The 26,957-nt window shown below is 39.8% G+C and overlaps 1 protein-coding gene across 1 annotated transcript in view; it reads left to right on the top strand.

Annotated features, from left to right (window-relative positions):
• Positions 1-26,957, top strand: part of galnt9 (polypeptide N-acetylgalactosaminyltransferase 9) — a 105,811-nt gene that overhangs the window by 50,425 nt on the left and 28,429 nt on the right. The window contains exons 5-6 of the mRNA XM_005733571.1: positions 2,223-2,420; positions 10,888-11,005. Coding sequence (XP_005733628.1) covers positions 2,223-2,420; positions 10,888-11,005 — 316 coding nt within the window. The remainder of the gene's footprint in view (positions 1-2,222; positions 2,421-10,887; positions 11,006-26,957) is intronic.

Raw genomic sequence — 26,957 nt, 5'->3', positions numbered from 1 at the left:
ATATATATGCTTGTGAGTTAGTGAAAAATTACAGCATAAATGACCTAGATCATCTCCCCTGTGCAATGCTAGAGGACTGATCCGACTTAAAATAATACTGGAACTGGAACAAAGGCTGGGGAAGCTTAAGTTTGAAATCTATAGGGTTAATTTTGTGAAGGGACAAACATTTGACTCAAACTACCATCATTTTCCCATAACCAGGTAGCGTTGGTGCCTAAGTGAAGAAATTACATTAAATACAACTGAATTAAAAGACTAACACCACGTCTGTTAATATGAAGTTTCCTTAGGTTTATATTATCATAAAATTTATTTGTATAAAATAAAATGAAGACAAAAAATAAATGAAAGAGCTTTCTTTGTTCTGTACCACCATTTCTAAAGCTAAATAATACGTTATTATTTTGTTCGACTTACCCACATCCATCAGTAAAGTCACAAATTAAATGAGGGAACTCATGTTTCTCTAACAGTTAATACAGTAAGTACAGATAAGACTGTATGTTCCAAAGCATCCATTTTCTAAGCACTTGTCCCATACAGGATCGCGGGGGTGTCGAGATTATTCCTGCTGTCATAGGTTCAAAAGGTGGGCTAGACTTCCGACAGGTGGCCAGTCAATCACAGGGCTTTCAAGCTATTAAAGGATTATTTTGTCACCCAAAACAGTTCAGTTCGTCTCACTCCCCTCTGTAGTTTCTGTCCTTTACCTTCATGTGATAAGAAGTCATTTTGTTTTTGGAAGATGAATGAGTTCCACTTTTTGAAGAGGGCGAGAGAGGAAGTAGGACATGAGTCAGGGCCAAGAAACTGACAGTTAGAAAACTGGAGAGGGGAGTGTGTGTGTGTGTTTTTTTTAAAGAAATGCATTTATCAAGTAATGATTGCAGCCAGTTTTTGTTTTCTTGCTTTCTCTTTTTTAATTTGGAAAAGTGTTCCCATAACCAAGTAGCATATGAACCATGTGAAGTGCTCTTTTAAAAATATGGAGGACATCATCTGTTAGCATAGGAAGATTATACAAATGTAACTAGGGCCAGAAGCACATGACTGTCATTGTGTTCTGCCCATGGCCAAGCTAAGGAGAGGTTATTGCATGGTATGCAGTGCTATGTTTTATAGACCAAGTGAGTCAAATCATTCTAAATGTCTTTTAATTTCCTTTGAAGATAATACCAGAACTATTAACTATTACTACATTTGCTATTAACAGAACTGCATTTTGGTGATTCTAAACTGACTGTAGGTGTGAATGTGAGCATGAATGTTTGCGTCTCTATGTATTAGCTCTGCAGCATGTCAAGTGTGTACCCACTCACCCTATGACAGCTTGGACAGGCTCCAGCCCCCCACAACCCTGAATCAGATATGCGGAAGAAAAATCAATGGATGGATGGATGGACATACTGGAGTCTTAGCTTCACCATGTAACTTCTCTTATATGCTGTAACTAAGATAGTTGTGAATTGGTTTTATCTCATTTATTAATATCTCGATGTTGCCTTAAGATTTTTAAAGTCTGTGAAAGCGTGTAGTCCCATTTAATATGTGCCAGCCAAAACTGCCTGGGAGGGAAAAAGTCATGAGACGACGATCACAGCAGGGCTGTCTCAGACTCTTCCTTGCAAGCGTCTCTCTGTAATGCGTGTCACTATTTGACATTGGATTTTCGTGAGTGAGGGATATCAAATATGATATCATTTGTCGTTACACAGAAAATTCATTTCGCAAGAACTTCATATCATCAACAGGAGAGGGAAGCAGATGCTGGAAATTGGTTTGAAAGTTGAATAAATGCTGGTTTACCAGACTGCATCTACACTGAAAAAGCATGTCAGTGTGGCAATGGTTTAAAAGTCGAGACAGCGTCTGCAGCTATCTGTAGCTGCTCCTGGCATTTTTTGTAACTATTGACGAAATAACTTTTTGTTTAACATTTAAATGCATTGGTTTCCTGCACATACACATCCACAGCTTTCACTTTACATTCATATTCAGTTAAGTTATCCATTCAGTCAGATTTGACCAGCATTTTTGCATTATTAATGCTTCAAACCTCTGCAGATAGAATGAATATATGCACAGATCTGTTACTTGCCCTGTTGCAGACTCTACACCTCTCACTCTTTTCATTCACCTCCTGCAACTATGCAATGAATCTTCGGCATACCTAATCCAGAAAGCCAGCTTTTAACTTCTGTCTCTTTTCTTATCCATAGGTTTGAACCTATTCTGACCCGGATGAAGGAGGATCATACCCGCATTATCTTGCCCGCCATAGACAACATCAAGTACAACACGTTCGAGGTGCAGCAGTACGCTAATGCCGCCCACGGCTACAACTGGGGTCTATGGTGTATGTACATCATCCCTCCACAAGAGTGGCTGGACAGGGGCGATGAGACAGCCCCTATCAGGTGAGGGCCTCAGCCGGTGCAAAGTGTCCATTATAGATGAGGATGTTTGATGAAATATGAATAGCCTTGGGATATGACTTATTCATATGTAGAGGCATCAAACTCAGGCACACTATAGTTTACTATGCCACACGAACACATGAATAAATGCTGCCTTTAGAAAACTTCCCAATTACACTGAAAAATATCATTTTTAAAGCACAGGGCCTCAGCGGTGTGGTGTCATTAGTGTAACTTTGTGTTGGCTATTAGCAGGGTATTATAATATACCACCTTAGATTAAAGGAGAGCATATGCTCCTGTCGGGTTTTTATATAACTCTAGAAATGCTTTTGTGTATCCCTGGCAAAAGTCTACTGGAATGCAATACATTAAAGAAAAAGAGTGTAGCACATCAGCATTTCTTAAACTCTTGTTGCTCTTACAGATGTTCTGGCTGTTTGGATAGGATGGGGACAGGAGCTGAACTTGTTGATGAATTTGAATTTGTCCCCTGTGACTGTGGAAAATTTGTGATTGACGATTGTTACTAGCTGTAATGATGTTTAGATGTTTGTGTTATATAGAACTCTTTAAAGATGCACTGAACTTTTCTTATGATACTTTATAATACATATCTGTAATCACGTAGCGGTTTTGTTTTAGTGTTGTAAGGCCAAAGGCAGTGCAAGCACCAAGAACATAAGGCCACCTGACTCAGCTTAGCTCTTGGTTTTCATCTTCCATAATTATGGGGCTGCTGGACTGCTTAATGTTGCTGCATCCCTGGTGCAATTTTACAACTAGTGCTACAGTAGAGCATCAAACTTGAACTGAAGATGGCGCATCCTGACACATAAACATAAATATAATCACAAGGAGGTGCGGGTCAGTGGTAGCGAGAGATCGGCAGCTTTGAGCTGCATTTTTTTTTTATCTCATTCAAGGATGCTTCAGTGAAATGGATCCAGCTGAAGTGTTCTCTGAACACAGTTCATCTGGTTAAAGAAGACGTATTTCCTCTTTTCTCAGACTGCACAGACTCAGTAATACATCTGTTGACAAAGACAAGCATTTACAGGAGGAAAAGGGTGTTGTTTTTAAAGATCTGAGATGTGCAATGCGCTAACAGGCCTTCATCTCTGTATGAACATGAACTTGGAGTGACCCATTTAATCAGACATTTAAACTGATTTAGATTCGTAAATGAAAAGGCACCACGTTTTTGAGATTCCTATACTGACAAGCACAAAACAAATACTAAAAGATCAATAACAGGAGTAGAGGGCAAAAACATTCAGAAAGATCAAAAGTCGAACTGATCACATACTGTAAGTAAAGTAGCTAAATTTGGCTACCCCAAAGGCCTGATCAATGAGGATCTGTGGCTGCATGTTCACCCTGCTGCCATCTGGCAAGCGATACAGGATCTGCTTCCGTAGCACCAGACTTTGGAGCCGTTTCTTTCTTCAGGCTGTGAGACTACTGAGCTCTTCCCCTTCACTTCACCACAAATAGTAGCTTAATTTACTTATTTATTTTAGCAGCATAACAGGAAAAACATCTGAAACGTCAATGTACAACCCTGTGCTCCACAATGATGAATAAATGCCTGCAGAATGTCAGTGCTGATTTTGTAAAGCGCTAAAAGGAATCAATAATTCTTGTCTGCTGGTGTAAACCTATGTTCAAACAGCATTGCTGCTATAAACAGAACAGGTAAATGTGTTCATTTGTATCACTTAATGTCCTGGACACTGCATTTTAACCAAGCTATAAGCATGAAACCTACTGATGTGTACTGCCACGATGTCTTCCATTATCCCAGACACCAAGACATTCACACACACTGTTCAGTTCTGACCACAGGCAACAGAAACATGAATTGGAAGCCAGAGTTTCATTACCTACCACAGACCAGTGCTGGAAAAGCAATAACAATTTCATTTGGTACAGGGTGTTCTCATACAAACAACTAGTGTGGACCTAAATATTGGATGTCTTATCAAAACTCCACGAGAATCATGTATTACCAAATATCAATTGCTAGAGTTGAGATAAAAAGAAATGATAAGAGTAGACATTCACGCTGGTTCGTCTTCCCTATTGAAAGTTTGCTGAAAATGAACAGATCGCCTCAAGGGCCAGCTGGAGTGTGTCAGCTGGGTGGATTCCTATTGGAAATCATTTTCCTGCTTGCTTCCTCAAGGTTTCTACTCATCAAAAACAGAAGCTCACTCACAACATCTCTGGTTGTTTGGACGCATTCAACAACAAAGAGAGTAAAAGGGTACGAGAAGGCACAAACATGTTGTGAGAACAGAAGATTGCAAGCATTTTGGAGATATTGTGAAGCAGACTCACGGGCAGAAGTATGTATTTTGATGATGTGGCTCCATCAATTAAAAGCACTGATTTAAAAAGAAACCTTTTTTTTTTTCAGCTGTTTGAATCAATGGAGAATTTTACCTCCATTTTATCATCTGAAAGAGACGGAGTCTTTATCTTGCCATATATTGCATACATCTATCAGACATTTACACTGCAAGCAGGAGACAAGGACAAGAGTTGCAAGGGGCGGATGAGTCCTGCAGGCTGACCATCTGCACACTAAAAATAACTAAACCTCGTGACGTTAAATGAAAAATCCACTGGATGGTTCCACCATCAATCTGTGATGTCTGATGGACTCCAGAAGTTGTTTTGTGACTTATGATTTCCTGTTTTTTGAAGGGCACGCAAGGAGATCTCTGTTGTGCGTACCTTCAGGTACAAAATACAGACACAACAACAGCGTTGGCTGAAAGGAAGCAATAGAAGTGTGCGTCATTCGCCCATGCAAAATATTAGCAAAAATCCATGCCAGACTCTTTGTGTTTTATATTCACCCACTTGCATAAGAGTTTATTGAATGTTCTTGTAATGGAGAAAACTAGCATGTTTTTTTTTTCTTGTCTATAACTTTTTCACTGCATAAAGACCTTGCAATACTATGTAGAGTAACTCGTGAACCAGGCTATCTGCCTTAACTAGTTGGATGAAGTGAAGAGAGAAAAGAAGAGCATAGGGAGACCACAACTAAAAAAAAGTTCCCAAATAGCTCCAGAAAGTAACAAACAGACAGAGGACAAAGTACAAACTGCAGGAGAAACAAGGCACAAGGTTAATAGCATGCAATAGTGGCATATAAATGCCTGCAGAGTAAAAGAGAGTAGAGGAGAGGTGCTCAGTGTATTATGGGAGTTCCTCCAGCAGCGTGTGCTTGTACCCATATAATTATGAAACCTTGCAGGGTCACCTAATCCGGCCCGAAAGATAAGCGTTATCAAAAAGGGAAGTTTTAAGCCTCACCCGAAAAGCACCCAAACAAGGTGCTCCTTTCAAAGAAAACGGACCTAATAGCTAAAGGCTGTCCTTTATGTTCTGCTTTTTAAAACTTGGGGAACCACAAGAAAGCACTGTGAAAGCAAAGTGCTCTGTTGAGATGATATAGCGAGGTCTTTGCGATATAGTGTAGCATCATTAAGGGTTTGTATGTGAGAAGGGTTTTGAATGCAGTGAGGAGAAGCTAACAGGGTAGAAAAATGATCTGTCCTGCTAGTCATTGTTAGTTCTCTCACTTTTGCATCTGGTAGAGGCTTTTAAGAGAACTATTAGTGCATCCCTCTGATAAGTAATTACAATAGCTCAACCTGGAATTCACAGGTGGGTGGTCTATTTTCTCAGCATCACTCTGAGACAGGATGTTCCTAATTTTCACCATAGTCTATTATACAGATGAAAGGAGTCCTTGAGATAAGTTTATTGTATGACTTACAAAAAATCCTGAATGCAAGGTTTCCAACAGGGGTACTGCAATATTTGGTATGAGTCAGATTTACTAAAGAGGAGCAAATTAGCATGATGATGCAACTGCAAACATTTCCCAAGGGGAGGTTAAAGTTCTGGGGGGATCATCTACTCACTTCATTGTAATTTATAAATACAGCAAAGCCAGTTCCCATTAATGATCACCAGTATTTTATGAAGAGTGCAATAAAGCTACGTCCACACGTACCTGGGTATTTTTGAAAACGTAGATTTTTCTATGCGTTTGCACCTTTCGTCCACACGTAAACGGTGTTTTCGGTCACTGAAAACGGAGATTTTTAAAAACTCCGGCCAGGGTGGATATTTTTGAAAACTCTGTTTTTGCATTTACGTGTGGACGAGAAAAACTGAGAAAACGCAGAAAACGCAGCGTCAAAGTTGTGCGCCTTTTTTGACGTCACACTGTGCGTCACGTTATTGTTTCAGTGAAATGAATTTCTACAATACTGTTACTGTTAATTGTTCTCTCTGCAGTGTTTAAATGCTTACATATACACACAGTTACTGTCCCTCCGCACAGACGACTCGGTTCTGCTTCTATGCCCCATCTTTGTTTACTTTTTCCCACCGAGGCTTCTAGACTTCTGATTGGCCAACATTTCTGCACGGTTATGAATATATCGCCACCTGTTGCTTTGGCATGCTCCTAGCAGCGTTTTCCTTCATTTCTGCGTTTACGTGTGGACGGGATTAGTTTTTAAAATGAAAACGGAAAATCTCCGTTTTCAAAAATGCCCGTGTACATGTGGACGTAGCCTAAATTGGTTGGTTGAAAACAACCAGGCCTGGTGTGGAAGTAAATACTGTACTAACCAAAATAATGCAGTGTAAGTCCAGGTCTCCCAGCATTACAATTCAAACACACTTCAGATCTGTTTAAATCCCATTGACAGGCATTCCAGTATGGAATTTAATACATTCAGTACTATTGGAATTCAGTTCAGTTCAATTATTTTCTATGTTATCAAAATAACAGTATTAATAAGGACCAGAGACGTGTGGAGCTTAGTTCTAAAGATTCGGGTTGAGGAGTCACAGCTTTCAGCCATCCTCCAGTGCCAAATAAGACATGGATGCAAAATAAGATGTGACCTTTTTTTCAGCATAAATTCAACAGAATTTTCTATGGCACACTTTAATAACTCATGTTTGCACAGTTCATTTAAATACTGTCCACCCCAAATCTTGCTCTGTGAAAGGGAAACTCTGAAAAGACCAGCCACAGAAATGCCTGTGTCCGCACCTTTTGGCCGTTATATTGACATGGCACCACTTACCAACAGCAGCGTTTTAGTGCCAAATGTTTTAGTCCAGCAGAGCCCATTAGAAAATCTGGGCAAATATAAATGATAATCATTCTGCAATAGCATAAGCATGAGCATTTAATAAGGACCAGAAATAGTTAGTAGAACAAAAGAGGAATGTCTGTTATTGGGTTTAAGGGATTGGATCATTTAGAATTGAGGGGCAGAGCGGATGACTGAACCAGGCCGTTAGCTGATATATTTCAAGGTTTCAGAGATAATAAAAAACCATTTGTTTGTTCTTTTTTCAACCCTTTTCCCACTTTTTCATGAGTAAGATCTAATGCTCTTTTATTTAATTTTATTTGGTTTGTGCTTTTGGTTTTATTGTAGAAGTCATTAATTTTAATTAGATCCATATGAATAGTTTGTCATGTGTTGATTTTGCTTTTTGTTTCTTTAATTTAGGCGGTCAGGGAGCAGACTCGGTCTCTGTGGTGTTTTGGGGGCTTGACAGCTGAAGGGAAATTGCAGAGAAGCAACTCTACTTTGTGGTCTCATTACTTTATTTTAAAATTTAAAAATGAATACATTAATCATTATATTTATATGACAGATGCACCACGCAAAGTGGGATGGATGCTGTCCCTTTTAATCAGACCAGGTTTCCCTCGCTTGGTTTCTAATTACCAGTTTAGCCCTCATCCTATTTCAAGCACTTTACCATAATCAGTGCCATAGTCAGTGTCATTCCAGTGGATACAAATGTTTTTCTTTCCTTCTTCATATATTATTCTTTGCCAGTTAAGACTCTGGTCTTAAGAATATGTTGGAATATATTGGCCTAATTAGCCTAATTTAATTGGATATTTAATGCCATTAAATACCATAAAAGGCCTGCTTGATAATGTTGCCACCAAACTTGGCAACAATTTACTCTTTTCTTTATTCTTAACTTAAAAATACAAATATGCAGGACATCAATTTGAGGATGTTCGTTTCATAATATAAATTACACAGTGTGGAAAAATGCTAAATGTTCAATCGTGCAAGGATTTTATTTCATTGTCAGATGCGTCCAGCTTAATACGGTGCTGAGAGTGTACTGAGGGAGAGAGACGTGTTTACCTTGCCAGGAAGCTTAATCTAAAGGGAGCACTCAAAGAGGTTTGCACAAAGTTTGCAGTACAGACAGGAAGGCCACTTGTCAAGGGAAGTGAAAGGATAGGATGAATCAGGCCGAGAGTGTGCAGGGTCTGTCTTTTTCATCTACACAGCCAGTAAAAAATGATGGCACTTGAAAGCCTGTCTGTCACCCCCTTATAATTTAAACAAGACTGTGTGTCAGGAAATAAAAGTATAGAACTCAGCAAGCGTGATTCATAAAAAAAGATAGACTTGTAATTGTTACTGCGAGAGTGTTTAACTAGAACTGCCAATCTGTGATCGCAAGCCAGTTTCACTTTTAAATTGGGTTTTCTTTATTGTGTTTGATTTTCAGCTATTTTAAATTAAAGTGACACAGCTCATGAGACGTATATACTGTGAATGTCAAGCTCTAAAGACATTTATGAAAAAACAAAAACAAACGGTGAAAGTGCTTTCTTGGCGATATATTGGTTCAGGGGGTTCGGAGCTCTGCGTCAATTTTTTATTTATCTACTGGTGCAGGATTTTCAAAGTAGCAGCCCATGGTTATATTTCAGTCAGCCTTTTATATGGGGTTTAAACCTAAAAGCACCTTTCTTTTTGGCTTGCACGCCATACAGCTTAATGCTCGCTTTTAATACAGTCCGTGAATCAAAATGCAGCTCTTGCAGCACTTTACAGTACTTCCTATTGCTATGTCTGTCAGACTGAAGTGACTGACATTCATGTGTGTGTGTGTGTGTGTGTGTGTGTGTGTGTGTGTGTGTGTGTGTGTGTGTGTTCGTGTGTGTGTGTGCATGTTTGTGTAATACATGGTGAACTCACCTCAGGCATCATTTCAGATAGAAAATCCATGCTTTCATTGGTCACTTTAAAAAATAATGCTGTTCAAGACCCTGTTTGTCTATAGTGCTCTTAATGGGGCTTTGTTCTGAGCACTTTAGATGGGACCGATAATAGTGCTGAAAGTAGCCCTGTCAACTAAGTGGGACCGTTTCTTCTACTGAAGATGGAAAATCTTGCTTTTGTTAAAAAAAACATGCACCCTCTAAATGTTTTATATCAGCTAAATTTTGGTAGATGTTTTATTTTCATCTTTATATTGTATAATGTGTTTCATTTTGTTTTAATTATTATAGCAACCATTGATAGGTTTGTCTTACTACGCATGAAATTTATTTGCCAGAATGATTAAATAATTAGATAAACAAAATATACCATGAAACTGTTACGTGGCTCTCATTTGGATCACTGGTGCCCAGAATTTTGGGCTGAAGTGGAGATTTCATGGCTGATAAAACAACTTACTCACCCCTGCTGGCATGTACTTCAGAGTGGCTGCTGCGGTGAGCTAGTAACTGCTTGTGCTCAATAACACACTAATATAGTTCTCCTGCACCTTTACCACTCTCCTCAGTAATACTGAGCAGTTGGGGTCTTTAAGCTTATAATTGTGGTCTTAAGGCTTGAAAAAATTCAGTTTTATTGCAGGGTATATAAGCTGTTCTTTTTCAGCACCTTTAGCAAAGGTGGTTAAACAACAGAGGCGCAGTCTTTGTGCTTAAAATTAAACTGAACTAGTGTCTGTTTGTTTTTTCATCTTTCTGGCATTTCTACACCTTCCCTCAGTCAATCAAGCCTCAGTCTTCTCCTCATTTAAAAAAGCAGTGTATAAAAGTTTTGGATCTTTGGTCATAATCTGGCTTTCTTTAAAGTTTTACTTAAAGTTCAGAGAACAGCAATTTGTCTGTGTCTTTGTCGAACATTAGGCACTGCTGTAGAAACCCTCTAAAAACTAACCTGCATGATGATCTGCTAGAGAAACGAGACCATCTTATATATTACAAACAATCTTACACATTGCTCTTAAAAAAAGCCACACTAGAAAAGAGAACAATGAAATGTTCACTGTTGGAGGACGCTGTTTCTTTCTCATCTCTTGTCTGCTGTAAGATTGGGCCTTAATGGAAACAGTCTTTCTATGCTATACAAAGACATGTACATGGAATATCTGCAACACACATTTATTTGCAGTATTTGAGGTTTAAAGTTTAGCTTTAAAACCCCACGTAAACCTGTCTGGGCATTTAATGTACATTAAGAAACCTTAAATTATTTTATTTTTGTTCTTGTTTGATCTTTTTAGCGGACTTAAAGAAAAAAGGTGGGTTTCATGCGGTTCAATTCCATTGACGCATGCTGTGTCTCTCACTCTGCCCGACTAGAACTCCAGCCATGATCGGCTGCTCTTTCGTGGTAGATCGGGAATACTTTGGTGAGATCGGTCTGCTGGATCCTGGCATGGAGGTCTACGGAGGTGAGAACATCGAGCTGGGCATGCGGGTAAGGACCACATTTTATTACCCAAGCTGCTGCTACAATGTAGACTTTTATAAACAGCCTTAAAGGTAGACTTTGTTTTGTCTCTTTAAACTAAATGAGAAGCCGCTGTGTTAAGAGAGAGATGAAACTTCTCAGAGAAAAGCTGCGAGAAAAGTTATGTTGTTAATGAGGCTTTCCTTCAAAGCTGCAGAGGTTTGTGTCTGAAGTTCTACACGAGGAAGGCCACACAAAGAGCCATAATTACAGAGCCAATATTTGAGGGAGTAATGCTTAGATGAACAGTCCTTGTTAGAATGATTTGGGAAATCTGTATTCAGACTTTGGAACAGCTTATGATCAAGTTTTCTTATGTTTCACAGCCGGAGGGATACAGCTTAAGAAACAAAACCCAGGGGCATCAACAGAAACCATGATTAAACTTTCCAAAGTTTTTTAGATGGGAGTGGAGGAGGGAAATAAAAAAATCCCCTTAATGCAAATCTTTAGCCAACCCAAAGGCTCTAAAGCTTGTATACAGAAAATGTAAATCTCTTTGGCTGCTGCTTTGAGTTGAATTTAACGCTTCATGTGAGCGAAGGGCTTGCTGAAGAATTGGTTAGCGTTTAAATTCAGAAAATGTTTCTCTCCAGCCAAGTGGAACCTTTCTGAATCGAGACGGTCTCCTTGGGCTTATTGCAATGAGAAATGCTTGAAAGATCCCACTCTTCATTTAACATCATGCCCACATACATTTCAAAATCTCGAGATTCCATCAACGACACCTCTGAAGTGTCGGCTGCCTTTGAAAGAGCACTTAAACAGAGGCTGGAGAATGTTTTCATGTTTGTGCAGTGCTTTATTGAAGACGTTTATAGTTGCTGGTGATTATTTCAGAGCCTTCTATTATTCCACGTAGAGTGGCTTTTCCTGTTTATATAAATGGCATGATTCATTGCCGTCTGCACAATGATACAATGATCTGGCCTTTTCTGTCTTTAGCTCGTAGTTTTACCATTATTATGTAGTAATAACTCACTATTTTCTATTATGTGCCAACCACTGACAGCCGCCCCCAAGCTTACAGAGTTTTCACATTCAGCAGCCCTGCTTATATGCACCTAACAAACCATGCAGCTGTGTTAGACGATGTTCGTGGGGGAGATCAATTCAGCTACAGCAGCTAAATAAACCTAGAACAACTCTATTGAACTGTGTGATATAGTTTAACTGGCTCTGATACGCACCAGCTCCTCATTGTCTCTCTTTTCTCACTGAATATTTACTATCGCTTTTTTTCATTCATAAAGTGAGAAGGATAACCGTCTGTCTGCAAACAGAGTGCCATCACAAAGGCAATTACCTATCCTCCTGTTTGGCCTGTTTGTGTGTGGAAATGAAACGCATGCCACGAAAAAACAGGCCATTCAGCTCATACACACAAGCCTGATGGGTCGACAGTCAGCAACTAGCTTCGTCCATTCATAATGTACAGCCTTTAATAGAATGGAGACGGGATCCCGGCAAGTGAGCCGCAGTTACTCCTCTTTGGCTACTGCGGCTCAGGCAGCTCATTGTAGTGCCGGTTGAAGAGCTGCCACTGGGATAGGTTTGATTGACAAGAACATGTTTAACAATTAGCCAGGGCAGCTCACAGGAGCCCAGGATCATCTGACTGCAGGAGCCTGATGAGAGGCAGGGTTCACATTCAAAGGTTATGGTATAGTTATCATCTAACGTGAGTTGTTCCTTTGTGTCTAAGAGGGATGCAAAGAATCTTTCGTAGGCAGAAGGGATGTGCAGGGGCTGATTAGGCTGCACATAGCAATGTGGTGCGGTGTCACTTTTGACAGGTAGACAACAGAATAAAACCGGGGAGGAGGGGTTTCTCACCGATGTGTTTGCTCAGGAGTGAAATCATTTATAAGCTAGGACCTGTAAATGAAGAGAGACAGCAGAGGCAAATCACACTGATGAAAGATCACATAGAGTTCGTCTGCAGCCTCGTGATATCACTCTCTCGCTTACATAATCACAACAAATAAAGGAATGCATTAAATGCGTTTGTGCTGAATGATTTTTTTTTTTAAATCTTCCAGAGAATCTTTCATTGCCCTTGTAAATAATTGCAGATGGCATGTTTGAACTTACCACAAGGCCCCTTTTGCAAACAGAGAAAAATGCTTTGGGACAGTAACGGTGAATTCTGCCAGAAGTGTCAATATGAATTTATCTTGCAATGTGTCTCCCACACCTGCTTCACTGAGTCTTTGCTGATATAGAGCCCCAGTAGACCTGGACACTGCCTTTCATTTTTCAAATTCCTATGTGATACTGTGATACTCACTTCGCAAATATAATACTACACAAAATCTACCAGGGGTCACTCCTCCAGCTGCTGTCCCTGCTTTTTCCACCGAAACAGGGGGAAAAGGAAACCTTTTGAAATGTGGCAATTATGCTTATGCTAATTCTTTCACCACATTAAAGCAAGAGGAAAATAGAAAACCGAGTCCACAAATGCTAGCAGCTCAGGTTTCATTACTTCTCTTTGTAAATAATAAATATAAATAAGAAAGGTCTGTGCAGATTCTTAGTCATGCAGGTGTGAGTATTCTCAAGCACTTGAAATGAAGGCAGCTGGGCTTCTTTTTGGTTTTAGGCTATATAAGTGTTGGACTTCCATCAATTTCTGTTTCCAGTGAGTAAATAAATGTCTGGCACTTCTGGGAATGAAAGGATTAAGGTGTTAATTTGACATAATTCAAGCACTGGGAGTAATATATAAACATGTTGTGCCCTATAAGTTTATGAAGCTGGGAAACTCATCAAATTCAGCAAACTCTGCAGGCAGATCTATAGTTTCTGCTAGCTTCATGCAGCTGCTCGCAGCTCATTTTTGCTGCCTAAACGCACTGTGTACTCTGTGTTCACACAGTGCTAAATGCATTTAGTAAAAGACTTGTGCCATGCTAAACTAAAACTGCTACATTCAGTCATGCCCTTCCCTTCACATCCTAATCTAACAAAGTCAGTCTGGCATACCATTTTATGACTTGCAGAAATTTAATTCGTAAACATTTTTGCCCGCCAAACTATGATGGCAACCATGTTTCTGCCAGAAAAAGTCTAGAGTCTAGATGGGTTTACCCACACAATATGCCCATGAGCTTACATTGCCATCAGGAAGCCATCCAAGCTGCTTCATGAAATCTGTCTCATTTTCATAACAGTCTAATCAATCAGTCCAAGAACCTTGTGAAGTGTGATCTCATGGGGTGGCCTGCTTGTCTTGATGACATTTATTAAACTCACCAGGAACTCCTTTCAGGAGTAATGAACCAAAAAATAATCTTTTTTTTTTTTCTTTGAAGCCCCATCTCCATACCCACCTGGGCTGGGCCTCAAGGCATCTGCTCATAATCTCTCTGTAGTGAGGAGAATTGAGCTAATTAAAGTGTAGCAGTACCAGCAGCTAGACAGGAATGGGACATAATTACACTTCACTTGGTTCTTTCTGTATCCCAAGCAGAGTTATTATGCTGGGATCAACGTATAGCATGTAACAGTCCAGTATATGTATTATATTGGTTTTAGATCAGTGCATTTTTTAATCCCATGCATTTACAATGTGACACTACATAACAGGTTAGACCTGTTGCCCGGTTTGTTGTAATAACTGTCAAATTTAGATAAGCACTTGATGGATGTTTGAACATGAAGTGTGATGTCATCAAGGTTAGTTTGTTAACCCAATATGTGAAAGGCATCTGAGTTTAGGACTCACAAAAGTCTTGAGTCACACCTCCCTACTTTTATTTTGTCAGACTTTCTTGCTTTTTTTTTTAATGTTCTTCAGCTGTAGCTGTAGTATTTTGAAGGTAGCCATACCAAATACTGATTTCTTGCTCATTAGAATTGTAGGATTTTGCCTCGAGCACTATATTTTCATACATATTTGCACATTTCAATAAATCTCTATTTACCATTTTCCCAACAAAATATATAGAAAAAAGGGGTTGCTCAAGACAGTTGCACAATACTGAAGATTAAGTGAGTCCTAAACTCGGGTCCCTTTCACATATTAGGCTAACAAACTAACCCTGACATCACACCTCATGTTTAAACTTCCATCAAAGTTTTTTGGATTTTAGCTTCTAGCTTGGGCAGCACGGTGGCGCGGTGATTAGCACTGTTGCCCACAGCCCGAGGCATTCCTGAGTTTGATTCCACCATCTGTGTGGAGTTTGCATGTTCTCCCCGTGTTTGTGTCTGTTCTCTCCGGGTACTCTGGTTTCCTTTCACAGTCCAAAGACATGCAGTTAGTGGGGTTAGGCTAACTGGTCATTCTAAATTGCCCATGAGTATGAGTGCAGCTGGTTGTCGTCTCTATGTGTTAGACTGACAACTAATGGATGGAAAGCTTCTAACTTTTAAAAACTTTTAAGTGGCAGGTGACACAGTAACTGTGCAATCATACAGCATTTTAAAATAGCTAGCTAGCATTTAGATGAAGCAGCGCTAGTTTCAGTGCAAGAAACAGCGTTGATGTCAGCTGCAGGTTGCTTATTAACGCCTGCTCATGTTCTGAGGCTGTCAAACAAGCTGAGGTCAGAAAAGTAGATAGATGGATAGAATTTTATTTCAAAAATGCAAATATAACTGAAATAACAAGAGAAAAAACAAAAACAGAACTTAGAAAACATCAAGTTTTCATGTATATATGTACGTTTACAGAATGTGTGTGCTCAAAAAGGAGTAGGATGAAGTTTACACTTTTCCTGTTCCTAATCCCTTATTTCAAATTTCATTACTTACAAATCCATATTCAGAATTCACTATTCACAAGTGTCACTAAAAGTCACTTTCAGCATTATGACCCTGCATAGCTGCAAATTTTAAGCACTGTGCATTGTTATTACAAACTCAAATGTCTGAAATACAATATTTCTCAAGTAAAACCTTTAGACAGATAATGTACTTTTGTCTTTCGCTATTTTGCTAATAATTGATTTCTTTAACACAACTCACTGTTTTAAAATCTGTTATTCATTACAAGGTGACAGTGGCATCCACCTCTAAGTTGTAGCTGGTTAATAAATCTACAGATTGATCCTTTAGGCTTATCCCTTCGTTTTGCTTCCACAGAAGCATATTAAACAGAATGTGCATGTGTAATACATTCATATTTTGAGCAACAACTCTGATTATCAGACGATAAACCCAGCAGCTCAGCTAGTGCTTTGCATCTTATGCCACCCACCACTTTTTTCCAGATGGTGGCTTTGTTTAATGAAAGCAAACAGTGCCCCCACCCACCCAAAAAACTAAAAAAAAAACAAAAAACCCCCAAAGAAAATATAAATTCAAGATGAACCAGTAAGCATTACTTCAGGTGGTACTATAACAGGTGCAGCCTCGTAGCAGTTGGTGGATGCAGTCAGATGTTGCTTTCAGTTTATTGTGAGAACATCTGCCACACTGATACAAATATGAAGCCTGGACAATTTAACACAGTTGATCAACCTCACAAGCCATCTGGATTTGAAGATACAAATGGATTCAAAGGAAGGCGACAGCCTCCGGATGTGTTTGTTTGTAAAGGATATGATGACTGTACACATGGATTCTCATCGGTTGATTTTTCCATCTAACAATACGTTGTGTTTCACATGTGAGAGAATATTTGTATTAAATAGTTTCTTTCCCTTCGAGGGCAGAAATTCTCATGCTACATTTTGTTTCCTGCCCTGAAAGTTATCATCATACTGTCTATCTAATTATTATGAATGAAGACAGGGCTGTTAGAGTCATCCGGTTGCTGTGTGCTGTCGACTTTCTCAAAGAATCTAATAATGCGATGTTAATAAAGAGCTTCATCCGGCATCTGTACCAGGATTACAATACTAAATGTTAATCGCATTTGTGGTTTCGGTGACCTATCATGGGCAGCTCTGAGAAACCCACAGCAAGCTACCTTTTACATAAAGCCACCCTCTCTGGCTTTTAACACGTCACACTAGGAATTATCGTCATTTAGCATTCAGGGATATTCAGATCACACACAGAATATATCTTCACTATTCCCCGTGACCGACTCAGACTCCTCCTCCAGGCTGCAGCCCTCCGCAGCGGAAAGCAGTCACCTTGAGAAAGGACAGAAATGTCGTTATGAGCCGTAGCCATCTGTGGACACCAGCCATTCTGGCAGCTTCCAAATCAACATCATGCTCATGTCCATCAAACGGCAAATGACAGTGGGCGCTCACCATATGTGAGCCCTTTCCAACAAAGTGAGTCATTCCAAAGATGAGAACAAATCTAATGCCTCCGAGGGATTCTCATGTTACACTTTTACAAATAGAAGGAGATAAATGTGGGGGATTACTGGACAAATGCCATAATGAGGAATGCTTTATTGGACAAAGCATTGCATAGTGTCCAATATGGTTGTCCCATATGGTGGTGCGTTTTCACACCGAAATAAACACAATTTGCGGCAATGTTTATGCTGAATTCTTTTTTAACAGTTTAAGAACTTGTTTTCTTCCACTGTCTCTTGTCTCTTCAGTGACCAGTGTTGACTAAGGTATCCTTTACTATAACCGTGCGCTGTTTTATCACCTTGTCAAAGGCGTGATTCATTCTCTCGCCACAACATGTGAGAAACTATCTGCTCTCCATCGATAAAACCAACGTGAAAGCAACAGTACCACTGGATATTGATCAAGCATTTGTCTTTTTTAAATCCTGCATTATTCAGGGGCTGAATCAATCTGTTGGGGCTTAATGGACTCAGGTTTACTTACTTCATGGTTCATTACTGTATGTTCCAGCCCGAGTCCATCTATGGGAGAAAAGACAAATGAGAATAGATGCGGCAGTAAAAGTTACAAGACCCAGATCGAGGATTGTTTCAGAGGAACTACCCCAGCTATTGAAGGACTTATTGCGACCATATGGCAAAGCAGAGAGCTTCTGCGTATGCTTTTTCGTGCTGACATTATAATACGTGATTTGGATTTATGCATCGACATGTTTGGTGCATGCATAATTTAAGATTTATATGGCCTTCTTGTCTTCTCGTGTCTTATAGATCCAGAGTGTGTCCATAATTTACACCACAATAGAGTGTATGTTTGAGAACATATGTTATGTTTGGCATTTAACGATGACATCGAGCATACTCCTCTGCTTCAAGTGGCTTTGGAAAAATTACTTGGCTTCTTGGGCATGAGCGTACCTCAGAGAGTTGCCACTTTGGCGTTCAGAGCCAGAGGGATAAGTAATTAGACAGGCCCTGTCAGCTTACTTATTATCCCTGTGAATCATAAACTTCATTAAAAACCTCCTTCAGTAGTGACTGCAGATACCCCCACCCTAATTTGAACACATTTTGACAAGGTAATTAAGATTATTTCACAAGATTTGTGCATTTCGCATCCTCCCACCATTGAAGACAATCGAATTATATAGAGAGGTATCCAAATGCTCTCTCCGTGGACAGCATCATCACCAGAAAACAACAACAGCAACACTTGACAGGCAGATTGGCTCATCCCATTCATTATCTCAGCATTAGCTAATCTGTTCACGTAATTGCTTGTGTTAGATGTCTAAGACTCTTGCTGAAAACTTGAAATGATCTGACAAGGCCAAAGCATTTGACGAGTACTTGCGCACACTGATTTGGCCGCAGCAGCAAATCAGCCGGCATATCAAAGAGGAAGGGCAGCAACTGGGTGGAATTAGCTTTTGACAGGCGTAGTTAAAAGGGCCTACGCGTCTGTCTGTCTCTCCATCAACAGCCTCCATTTTATGGATGCGCAGGCACGATGCCCAGCGATGGCACTGTCACCTCACAGCAAAAAAAGTTCTTGCTGATGGGCTGTGGACTCTGCGTGTATTTTCTCTAAATGACATGCATGTTAGACTGATTGGTGATTAAAAACTGGGAGTTGTCTGGAGACAAGCTGCTCACCCATCCTCTCTGACCCTAGTCGGGCAGTTTATCACACTAATAGAGATATTTTTTTAAAAGAACAGCAAATACTTATTAATGTAGAGGTTCCTATGAGTGCCTGAAAATAAATCAAAGTATAAAGTTGGCATGTATGTGCTGCACTACTTTGTGACTGTGAGCTTCTTGAACGACCAAAATATACTGTGATAAATATACTTCATGTTAAGTGGATTTTTCTGACCTCTGGGGAGCTACAGCATTTCCAGTTGTTTCGTGCTAAATGACGCTAAGAGCTGCTGTGGATACTTCATAAATATGACACTAGTCATATGGCCAGTGACAGATCTAAAAGATTTTACATAGGAGAGCAAAATGGGGGCGAGAAGTCTAGGCAGGGTGGCACATACCTCTTCAGTGAAGTATGTGAAAATCCCCTATATGTAAATGGAGTCAACAAAATATCAACAAAATCACTTTCAAACTATTTATTGTATTATTATCTCTTCTAAGAAAACAAAGACGGTTTTTAGGTATAAAGTTCCCGGCTCTTCAGCAGGGGGGCAGTTGCCCCCCTTGTCCCCCGGTAGATCTGCCCCTGCTCGTGGCTTAAATGAGGTATTGATTTTCTCATGTAATTCTCTGCAAGTAATTAAGTTAAACTTTCTGTGAGTCTCCTATTAATTAACCTGAATTACTTTTAAAAAAACTAATACAGATGAAAGTTCACTCAAGTTGCAACACATCAGTAAAATTTGAAGAGCATTCAATAATGGCTCGAGGGTGTGGCTTCACGCCAGGTAAGGCACAGGGAATGAATATAGGTATACTTTGCTTGGTGCTCAGATTTCAGTCTTTCAAAAATATCCGCTGCTCAAGGAAAAAACTTATTACACATTGTTCGCTGCCATTTTGAATACTTCTCAACCTTTTAAATAAATTTCATTTTGTAAAAATGGGAATTTATCATTTCTGTTAATTAGCCGCTGCTGTAGTCGGTCCCAGAGAGCTGTCAAAGTTACACATGCTGCTCTGCTGATGGAGTTTGATATGTTATGAATAACTTAACACACATTTAACTCTTCAAATGTGGATTTGAAATTGAAGCGTGCTGCTTTATTCAGTGAGATCATTTTAAGTTACAATTCATGAGAGAAATATTGGACTAGTGTGAAGAGAGCAAAGCATGTCGTGCTGTTGTGAGTACTATGTTCGCTGCTAGATTTCTGTTATCTGAGGATAACAGGGTGTTGGTACTTGAAACTGCTTTCTGGTCTGGAAATTAGCATTGGTTTGAATCAACACCGGAGCTATAGACGAATGAGTGACAAATTACAGGAAAAGCCACCCATTGTGTTCTATGCTTCCAATCTTGGCCCTCACTCAGTAGAGCTCTACTGGATGTATAGAACAACAGTCATCCGAACATATTCCCCCATTCTTGTTTTGATGATGGTAGCAGAGAGCACTGTGTAACATGTTGGTCCAAAATCTCCCACAGTTATTCAGTTGGGTTGAGATGTGCTGATTGTGAAGACGTGAGCATGTCTTCATACTGACCAAACTCCTCAGTAAACCCTCATGCCCTATTGATCAGGGAAGTAGTCTCCTGAAAGAGACTACTCCCAAACAGGTAGAAATGTTTCTTCATAGAATGAAAGTGATCACTCAGAACAGTGTTGTATTGATTTGCAGTGGCCCCTTACCCTTAGAGGATAAGTGAACCCAAACAGAAAAAGCAGCTCCGCAGGGGTCAAAGGTTTCAATTTTTTTCTATAATTTGAAACCTGTTTAAATAAGGGAAATGGTTAGCTGCAAGTCTGAGCTAATATAAGCTTCATTTTCTGTGTTGCTGTTTTGCCTTCATATGACAGAAAACTACATCATAGAAAATCCCTTGATATTTTAAAATCTTAATGTCAGTCATTAGAAAAGTTGTAATTATACCGTCTGGTCTGCCAGCACCCTCAATCAGCATTTCTTTGAAATAGGTGGGACTTTTTGCAATAATATACTACAAAAAGACTTCCCTTGGGTTTTGACTGAGAGCGTTTCTGTTGAGAATATAGACATGTAAAATCCCCCAGATGCTACTGAGTGCTTGAGTGCTTGCAACTTACTTCCCCAAGAGGTTACAGAATGCAATTTCACAGCTTTCTTCTGGGGTATTGGTAAAAAAAAATTCCACATGAAGTTCAAAGAATTTCCATGACAAAGGTCGGCAAAAGAATCCATCCCACATTTCTGAGGATGAATACAATTCTTTGTCTAAAATGCGCTGGCACTGGAGCCTTTTGTGCAGACTGCAGGGATTAAAGGCCTGTATACTTTTTTTTAACCACGCCATGTATCAGTTTATCTTCCCCTGCCCTCTAAGAGAGAAGAAAATAACACTTAAATGTCAAAGTAGAATTGTCAATTAACCTATTAAGTGACCTCTAAAGGAGTTAAATTTCCTCTAAGATAAAAATAAAAGTGTATACCTCTGGGTCATTTATTAAGTGGTAAGAGACATGAAAATGCTGTTTATGAATACTTGTCACACAGATAGATAGATAGATAGATAGATAGATAGATAGATAGATAGATAGATAGATAGATAGATAGATAGATAGATAGATAGATAGATAGATAGGATGGTATAGTATAAAGTCTGGATGACCTCAGTACATCCTTTCATCATCTAATACTGGACGGTAGCTTGCAGAGTTGTAATGGGCAGACAGACACAAAGTGGTGAAACCACCTTTGTGGTGCTTTCCCGCTACAGTCCAGGAGCAGATTGGTCTCATCACACCCATTTTTAAGATCTTGATCTCAACTACACATCTGTAATAGCCTATGTTTGTAGCTTGCAGATTTGTGATACAATTTCACTGACAAAAAGTCTGCACATACAGGACATTGCAAAACTTTTGAACGGCTCATTTCTTTTCCCATCATTTTGCTTTCAAGGAGCCAGACGTTCTTATAATCTTTAAAGCAGTTTTGCCAATAATTCTCTTCAAGCTTTCTGAATCTCTTTCAGTGTTTTTATTAAACCACTGGCTGCTTTTTAACTCATTTAACTCATTTTCTGTCCAGTCCTTGTGCCTGACCATTTTGAGAGGATTACTTTGGGGGGGTTTTTAAGCCACTGAACACTGATTTATACATAGAAGGGCACGTAACATGAGGGATGAACCAGTGCTGTGTCTGCGCATAGACAGTTTAGAAAAGAACCAAGTTTAGATTGTGTCTTCAACCACTTTGTTACTAATTCTCAAGGCAGGGAAACGAGGAGAAATGAGTTATGAGTTATGTGAAATTACACAAGAACTGAACTGAAACTCAGTGGCAGCAGGTTTTGTGAAGTGATGAATCAGAAATTGATGGAAATACAAACACATAGAAAAACACACAATGGAAGACTATTTATGGATTGGCCTACCCAGAGCCAAGACCTTTAAATTATTGAAGCAGTGTGGGATCGTCTTGACAATGATCTGAATAAAAGGCACCCAGCATCCAAATAAGAGCTTTGAATGTCCTTGAGGAAGCCTGGAGCACTATCCCTGAAGACTTTACATTACATGACAAAGAAGATTCAGGCTGTGTTGAAGAATTAAGGTGGTCATAGCAAATATCCTTTGCAAGCTTGTTCGAACTGTACAAACTTATTTTTTGCGTTACATACTGTTTTTCCGTATATGTTTTAATCAATTGCTGCACCTTTTTGCCATGCTCCTTGCAAGATACAAATAAACAGTACTGTGTAAAAACCTTCAAGACTGATGTCAAACACGCACACACAAACAGGTAACCTCAGGACAAAAAACCCCACCAAAGCCATTTTGTCACAGCTGGTAAATAAAAAACAACATATAATTAGAGTTGCTTTTGAAAAATGCATGTTATATGAAAAATATACATGTTAAGTTTGTTGTTGTTGTCATGTTATACTGCGTGATGCATCTTAATCCATAAGAATCACAGATCTTCTGGTGTTGATGTGATTTTGTGAGAGACTAACAACTGGGATTTAAGATAAATGTAAAATTCTGATGGGAGCGCAAACTCAGCTCGGATGTGTACTCAAGTACAGATGATAAATTCATGTGTGTGCAAAATCTGAACGCAGCAGTCACTGCAGGATGCCAGACTGTTCGTTTTTTTTTTAATTGTTGCTTTCCCACAAACCAAGTTTTGATAGTGGAAATATTTCACGTACACTGAGCATGCACAGAGTTCCCAAAATTTTCCTTTATCACAAGTCACCACACTATAGCTGAGAGGAATATTACATATACACAGCCACCTGAACGTAAAGGGATGAGCTCTTATAAAAGTTTATTTCCAGTTCTCAGCTGCCAGTGTAGTTTTTATTATCTTCAGCTCCATATGGAGCAGGAAAAAAAATCACAAGGTTGGTCAGAATTAGGCAGGTAGACTTCTCAGTTAGAGGCTGGATTATATCGCTTTGCAATGTGACACCTTAAGCAAGAGCCCGTTTTTCTTTTCTTAACTTGTGAATTGGTCTTAAAGTTCCTGTTCAATACCACCTCTAGCAACGTGCCTCCAAAGTGTCAATAATCTGATGGGTGTGACTTTCCAAAGAAAGAAACCATTAACTAAAGCATTGATTTTAAGGGTACTACACCAAGTACGTGAGCATGTACATGTCGAGTGTATAGGACGATAAACGGCATATGCGATACATTTGTAAACTAGTGAAAAGGGCCAAAAATGTACACATAGAAAAAGATCAGGCTCCAAGCAGATTGTGAGCATTTGAGCTATCAGCATTTCTTGTCCTAATGAGCATTTCAAAAAGCACCTCGTGCAGGATTTTGGCCTCCAAGTCAGTTCCGAGTGCTGGGGAGGGCATCTCCGTCCGTTTTGCTGCCTGGAATCTTAAATGCATCTAAATAGGACATGATGCATGATGCATAATTTCATTGAATGTATATCAAGGAGAAACTCTGTGAAAAATGTCACAGTAGAAGAAGAAGAATTTGTGTGTTTGTGTGGCTAAAAATGACATAATGGTATATCTTGTTTTCCAAATCAATGCAAAACTGGCAGAGCTCAAGAGCTCCATCTAAATATCACATTTAAAAACTGATATTTCCTCAAACCTGCCGGTAAATGTTTTCGTCATGCACCGAGAATAGCTGAGAAACACGGAGATGAACCCCTATGGACCCGCGAGCTAGTGCTACACTCATTTGGGCAATCCCGAGGCTTCTGTTTGCTACTGCAGGATAATTCTCCTCCCTGTCTGTCAAACACGTTAGCTGTCAAGCTGGATGTGACATAATATAAAGTCTGCATGACCCCGGCACATTCTTTCATCATCTTAGGCTGAATTCTCAGCCGCACGCTTGCTCTCTCTCCCTGCACTGCTCTCCATTTTGACCAGTGATGGAGAAAAAGTCTGATGGCTAATGTCATTTTTGCAGTTTCTGGAAAAGTCAGCGGCTATTTTCAAACGGCTTAGAGGCAGTAGTGTATTCCAGAAGAAGTACTTGTTGGATGGGTCACACGGTGATCGTCCAGGTGTGAGGAGCCGAGAAATGAAGCGGGGTTTTTAAACTTTCTCTCTCTTGCTCGCTTTATTCCTTTTTTCTCTCCACACAGTGACACAATTCTTATTATGTTCGAGTGTCCAAACAACCATGAATGTTATCCCCATTTTTAAAGAAGTCAGCCCAAATATCTACACTCTCTTTAGAAGCTCAGCTTTATCTAGGTTATCTCAGATGTGTAAACCTAGAGACAACAAAAGCTTTTTGAGGGGAGTGCTTTTAAAATCGAACTCACTTTACAAGAGTGCTACAAAAGTATGGAAGTTCTACGGAATTTGGAGCAAGCCCCCAAATCACGTGCCTGTTTGGTAGACTCGAGAGGGACTGATATGGCTGATCAAAAGACCTGTTTTATTTCCAGCATCCATACATTTTGTATGTGGTTTGCATATTGCTGCCTACACTGTTTAAGTCACATGTCTATTACCCGGGCTGGTTGAGCGGCCATGCAGAACACGTATGATATGTTAGCCCTCAAAACAACCTTGGGGAATCAGCTGAGCCTGGTAGTCTGAAGCCAAATCACTTGGGCACAGGTGGTTTGGGTATATGCCAATGAGCAGCACTGGAACTTACTCTGAATTTGAATTGGCCGCAATGTTTAGTTTCCGTTCTGACTGGTACAAATGTTGATCAGGTCCCTTACAAAGAAACACCAATCTAGCCACACCGATGCTGCTGCATTTTGTAATGAAAATATATGAAATGATTTATTACAGCAGCAGAATTTGGCATCAGACTACAAGTTCATCACTCCCCCTCTGAATGTGATGCATATGAGCATATACTGTGGAAACTGGGGATGAGTAGCTATCCTCTACTGAGTGATGCTGTTGTCGGTGAGTGTGTGAAACAGCAGTCAGCTATGCAGGCCATGTAAGGGGTAAGAAATGGGAAGTGTTACAGCTTAAACAGCCAAATTTTCAGGGTGTGTTCGACATATTACGTGAAGAGAGTAAGGCATGTTAATTGTGTATGACACAGCACCGCTTGAGCTCTCTGATTGAAGTAGCTCGCAGGCTCCATTTAAAGCAAGTGCTCAGTTCCAAACTCTGTCTACATGTCCACCATCAGCCTCCATGCACTGCATTTTCCTGGTGTATTGACTGTATTGTTTAATGGCACTGATAGAAGCCTGTTTATGGCTGTTAATAGCTTTTATGCTCTTTATGGCTGATGTTTTCGGCAGCCTCATAGAGCTTTTCACGCAAATGGTCCAGCTGCAATTAACTAACAGCATGTACAGAGACAATTAAATTAAATTAGCAATTACATCACCACAACATCAAAGTACTCTGTGTTAAGTGCTCTCTCTTAATGATGCAGAATGCAGTTTTATGAAGGGTCACCTCCTAATGGACTTCACAAAAATCTAGTCCTGAGAACCTGTGGGTGGGATGTCATAGATTAAAACAGTCTTATTTGGTATTTAGATTTTATTATGTTTCCACAGTTGTGAATATTTAAAGGTGTAACCTGTATCTGCAGGATGCTGCTGCCCTTTGGAGCTCTGTTTTCACCGTATACTACATGAAACCAAACATCCGTGTCTGTGTGGAGAATATTACTGTATGCTAATTTATTTAAATTATTAAAAATTGCGATTCCATTAGTAAGAAGAGTAGTGCATTTTTAAAAAAAAGATGCTTAATACAGCACAACAATAATGAAATGAGTACAGCAACACAAAATGAGACCCTGTCATGAGCAGAGGCACTCTCTGCATGGTGTTAATGCTTTCCTGTGTGAGCAGAAGTGCACAGGCATCCTTATTATGTCTTTATACTTCGGAGGAAAATGTCTGCCATTTGGCCTGATTTGCTTTGTGAATGCTTTTTCTAAAGCCTTGTTTATGAGCCTACAGGCAGCAGGATGGAGTCATAAGCAGTCCTGGAATGTAACACGTACTGTTTTAGCCAGCAATCTGTTGGGCACCACCTGTTTTCCCTCCAAATCACCGGCGTTTTTCTCATGCGTTGAAAAAGGTCACATCAGCATTGATGATCCTCACAAGCAGAGCTGACTCCCTGCGGCTGCCTTAGATCAGGTTGTTCATCGCTAAATCAAGAAAGAAATGTACCCTTGCCCCCCTCCCCATCTTCACCAGCAGCTTTGTGGTTAGTGGCTTGTGATTAGCTCTTTCACATCAACACATAGTGTCTTAACTATTGAGAATAAAAGTGGCATTGGAAGCGGATGTTCTCTTTTGTAGTGAAATTGACTTTCAACAGTGGTACACATTTACATGTAGGGAGAATTGTAAAACCATCGTAGAGGTTGATTCAGTCCAGCAAAGTGAGAACAGAGTGGAAGTCCCAAACTACAAACTGCTACATAGACTGTTTGCACAACCAGCAGCCAATAGATGTGGTTATGAGGGATGCAAACGGGGACAGCAAAAGTAAGACAAGACCAAGACTTTGTGTGTATTGCTCAGAATGGGGGGGGG

Source organism: Pundamilia nyererei, unplaced genomic scaffold (genome assembly GCF_000239375.1).
Source record: "Pundamilia nyererei isolate P.nyererei 1_Seehausen unplaced genomic scaffold, PunNye1.0 scaffold00053, whole genome shotgun sequence".
Classification (NCBI taxonomy): Eukaryota; Metazoa; Chordata; class Actinopteri; order Cichliformes; family Cichlidae; genus Pundamilia; species Pundamilia nyererei.
This window is presented reverse-complemented; position numbering and strand designations above follow the sequence as displayed.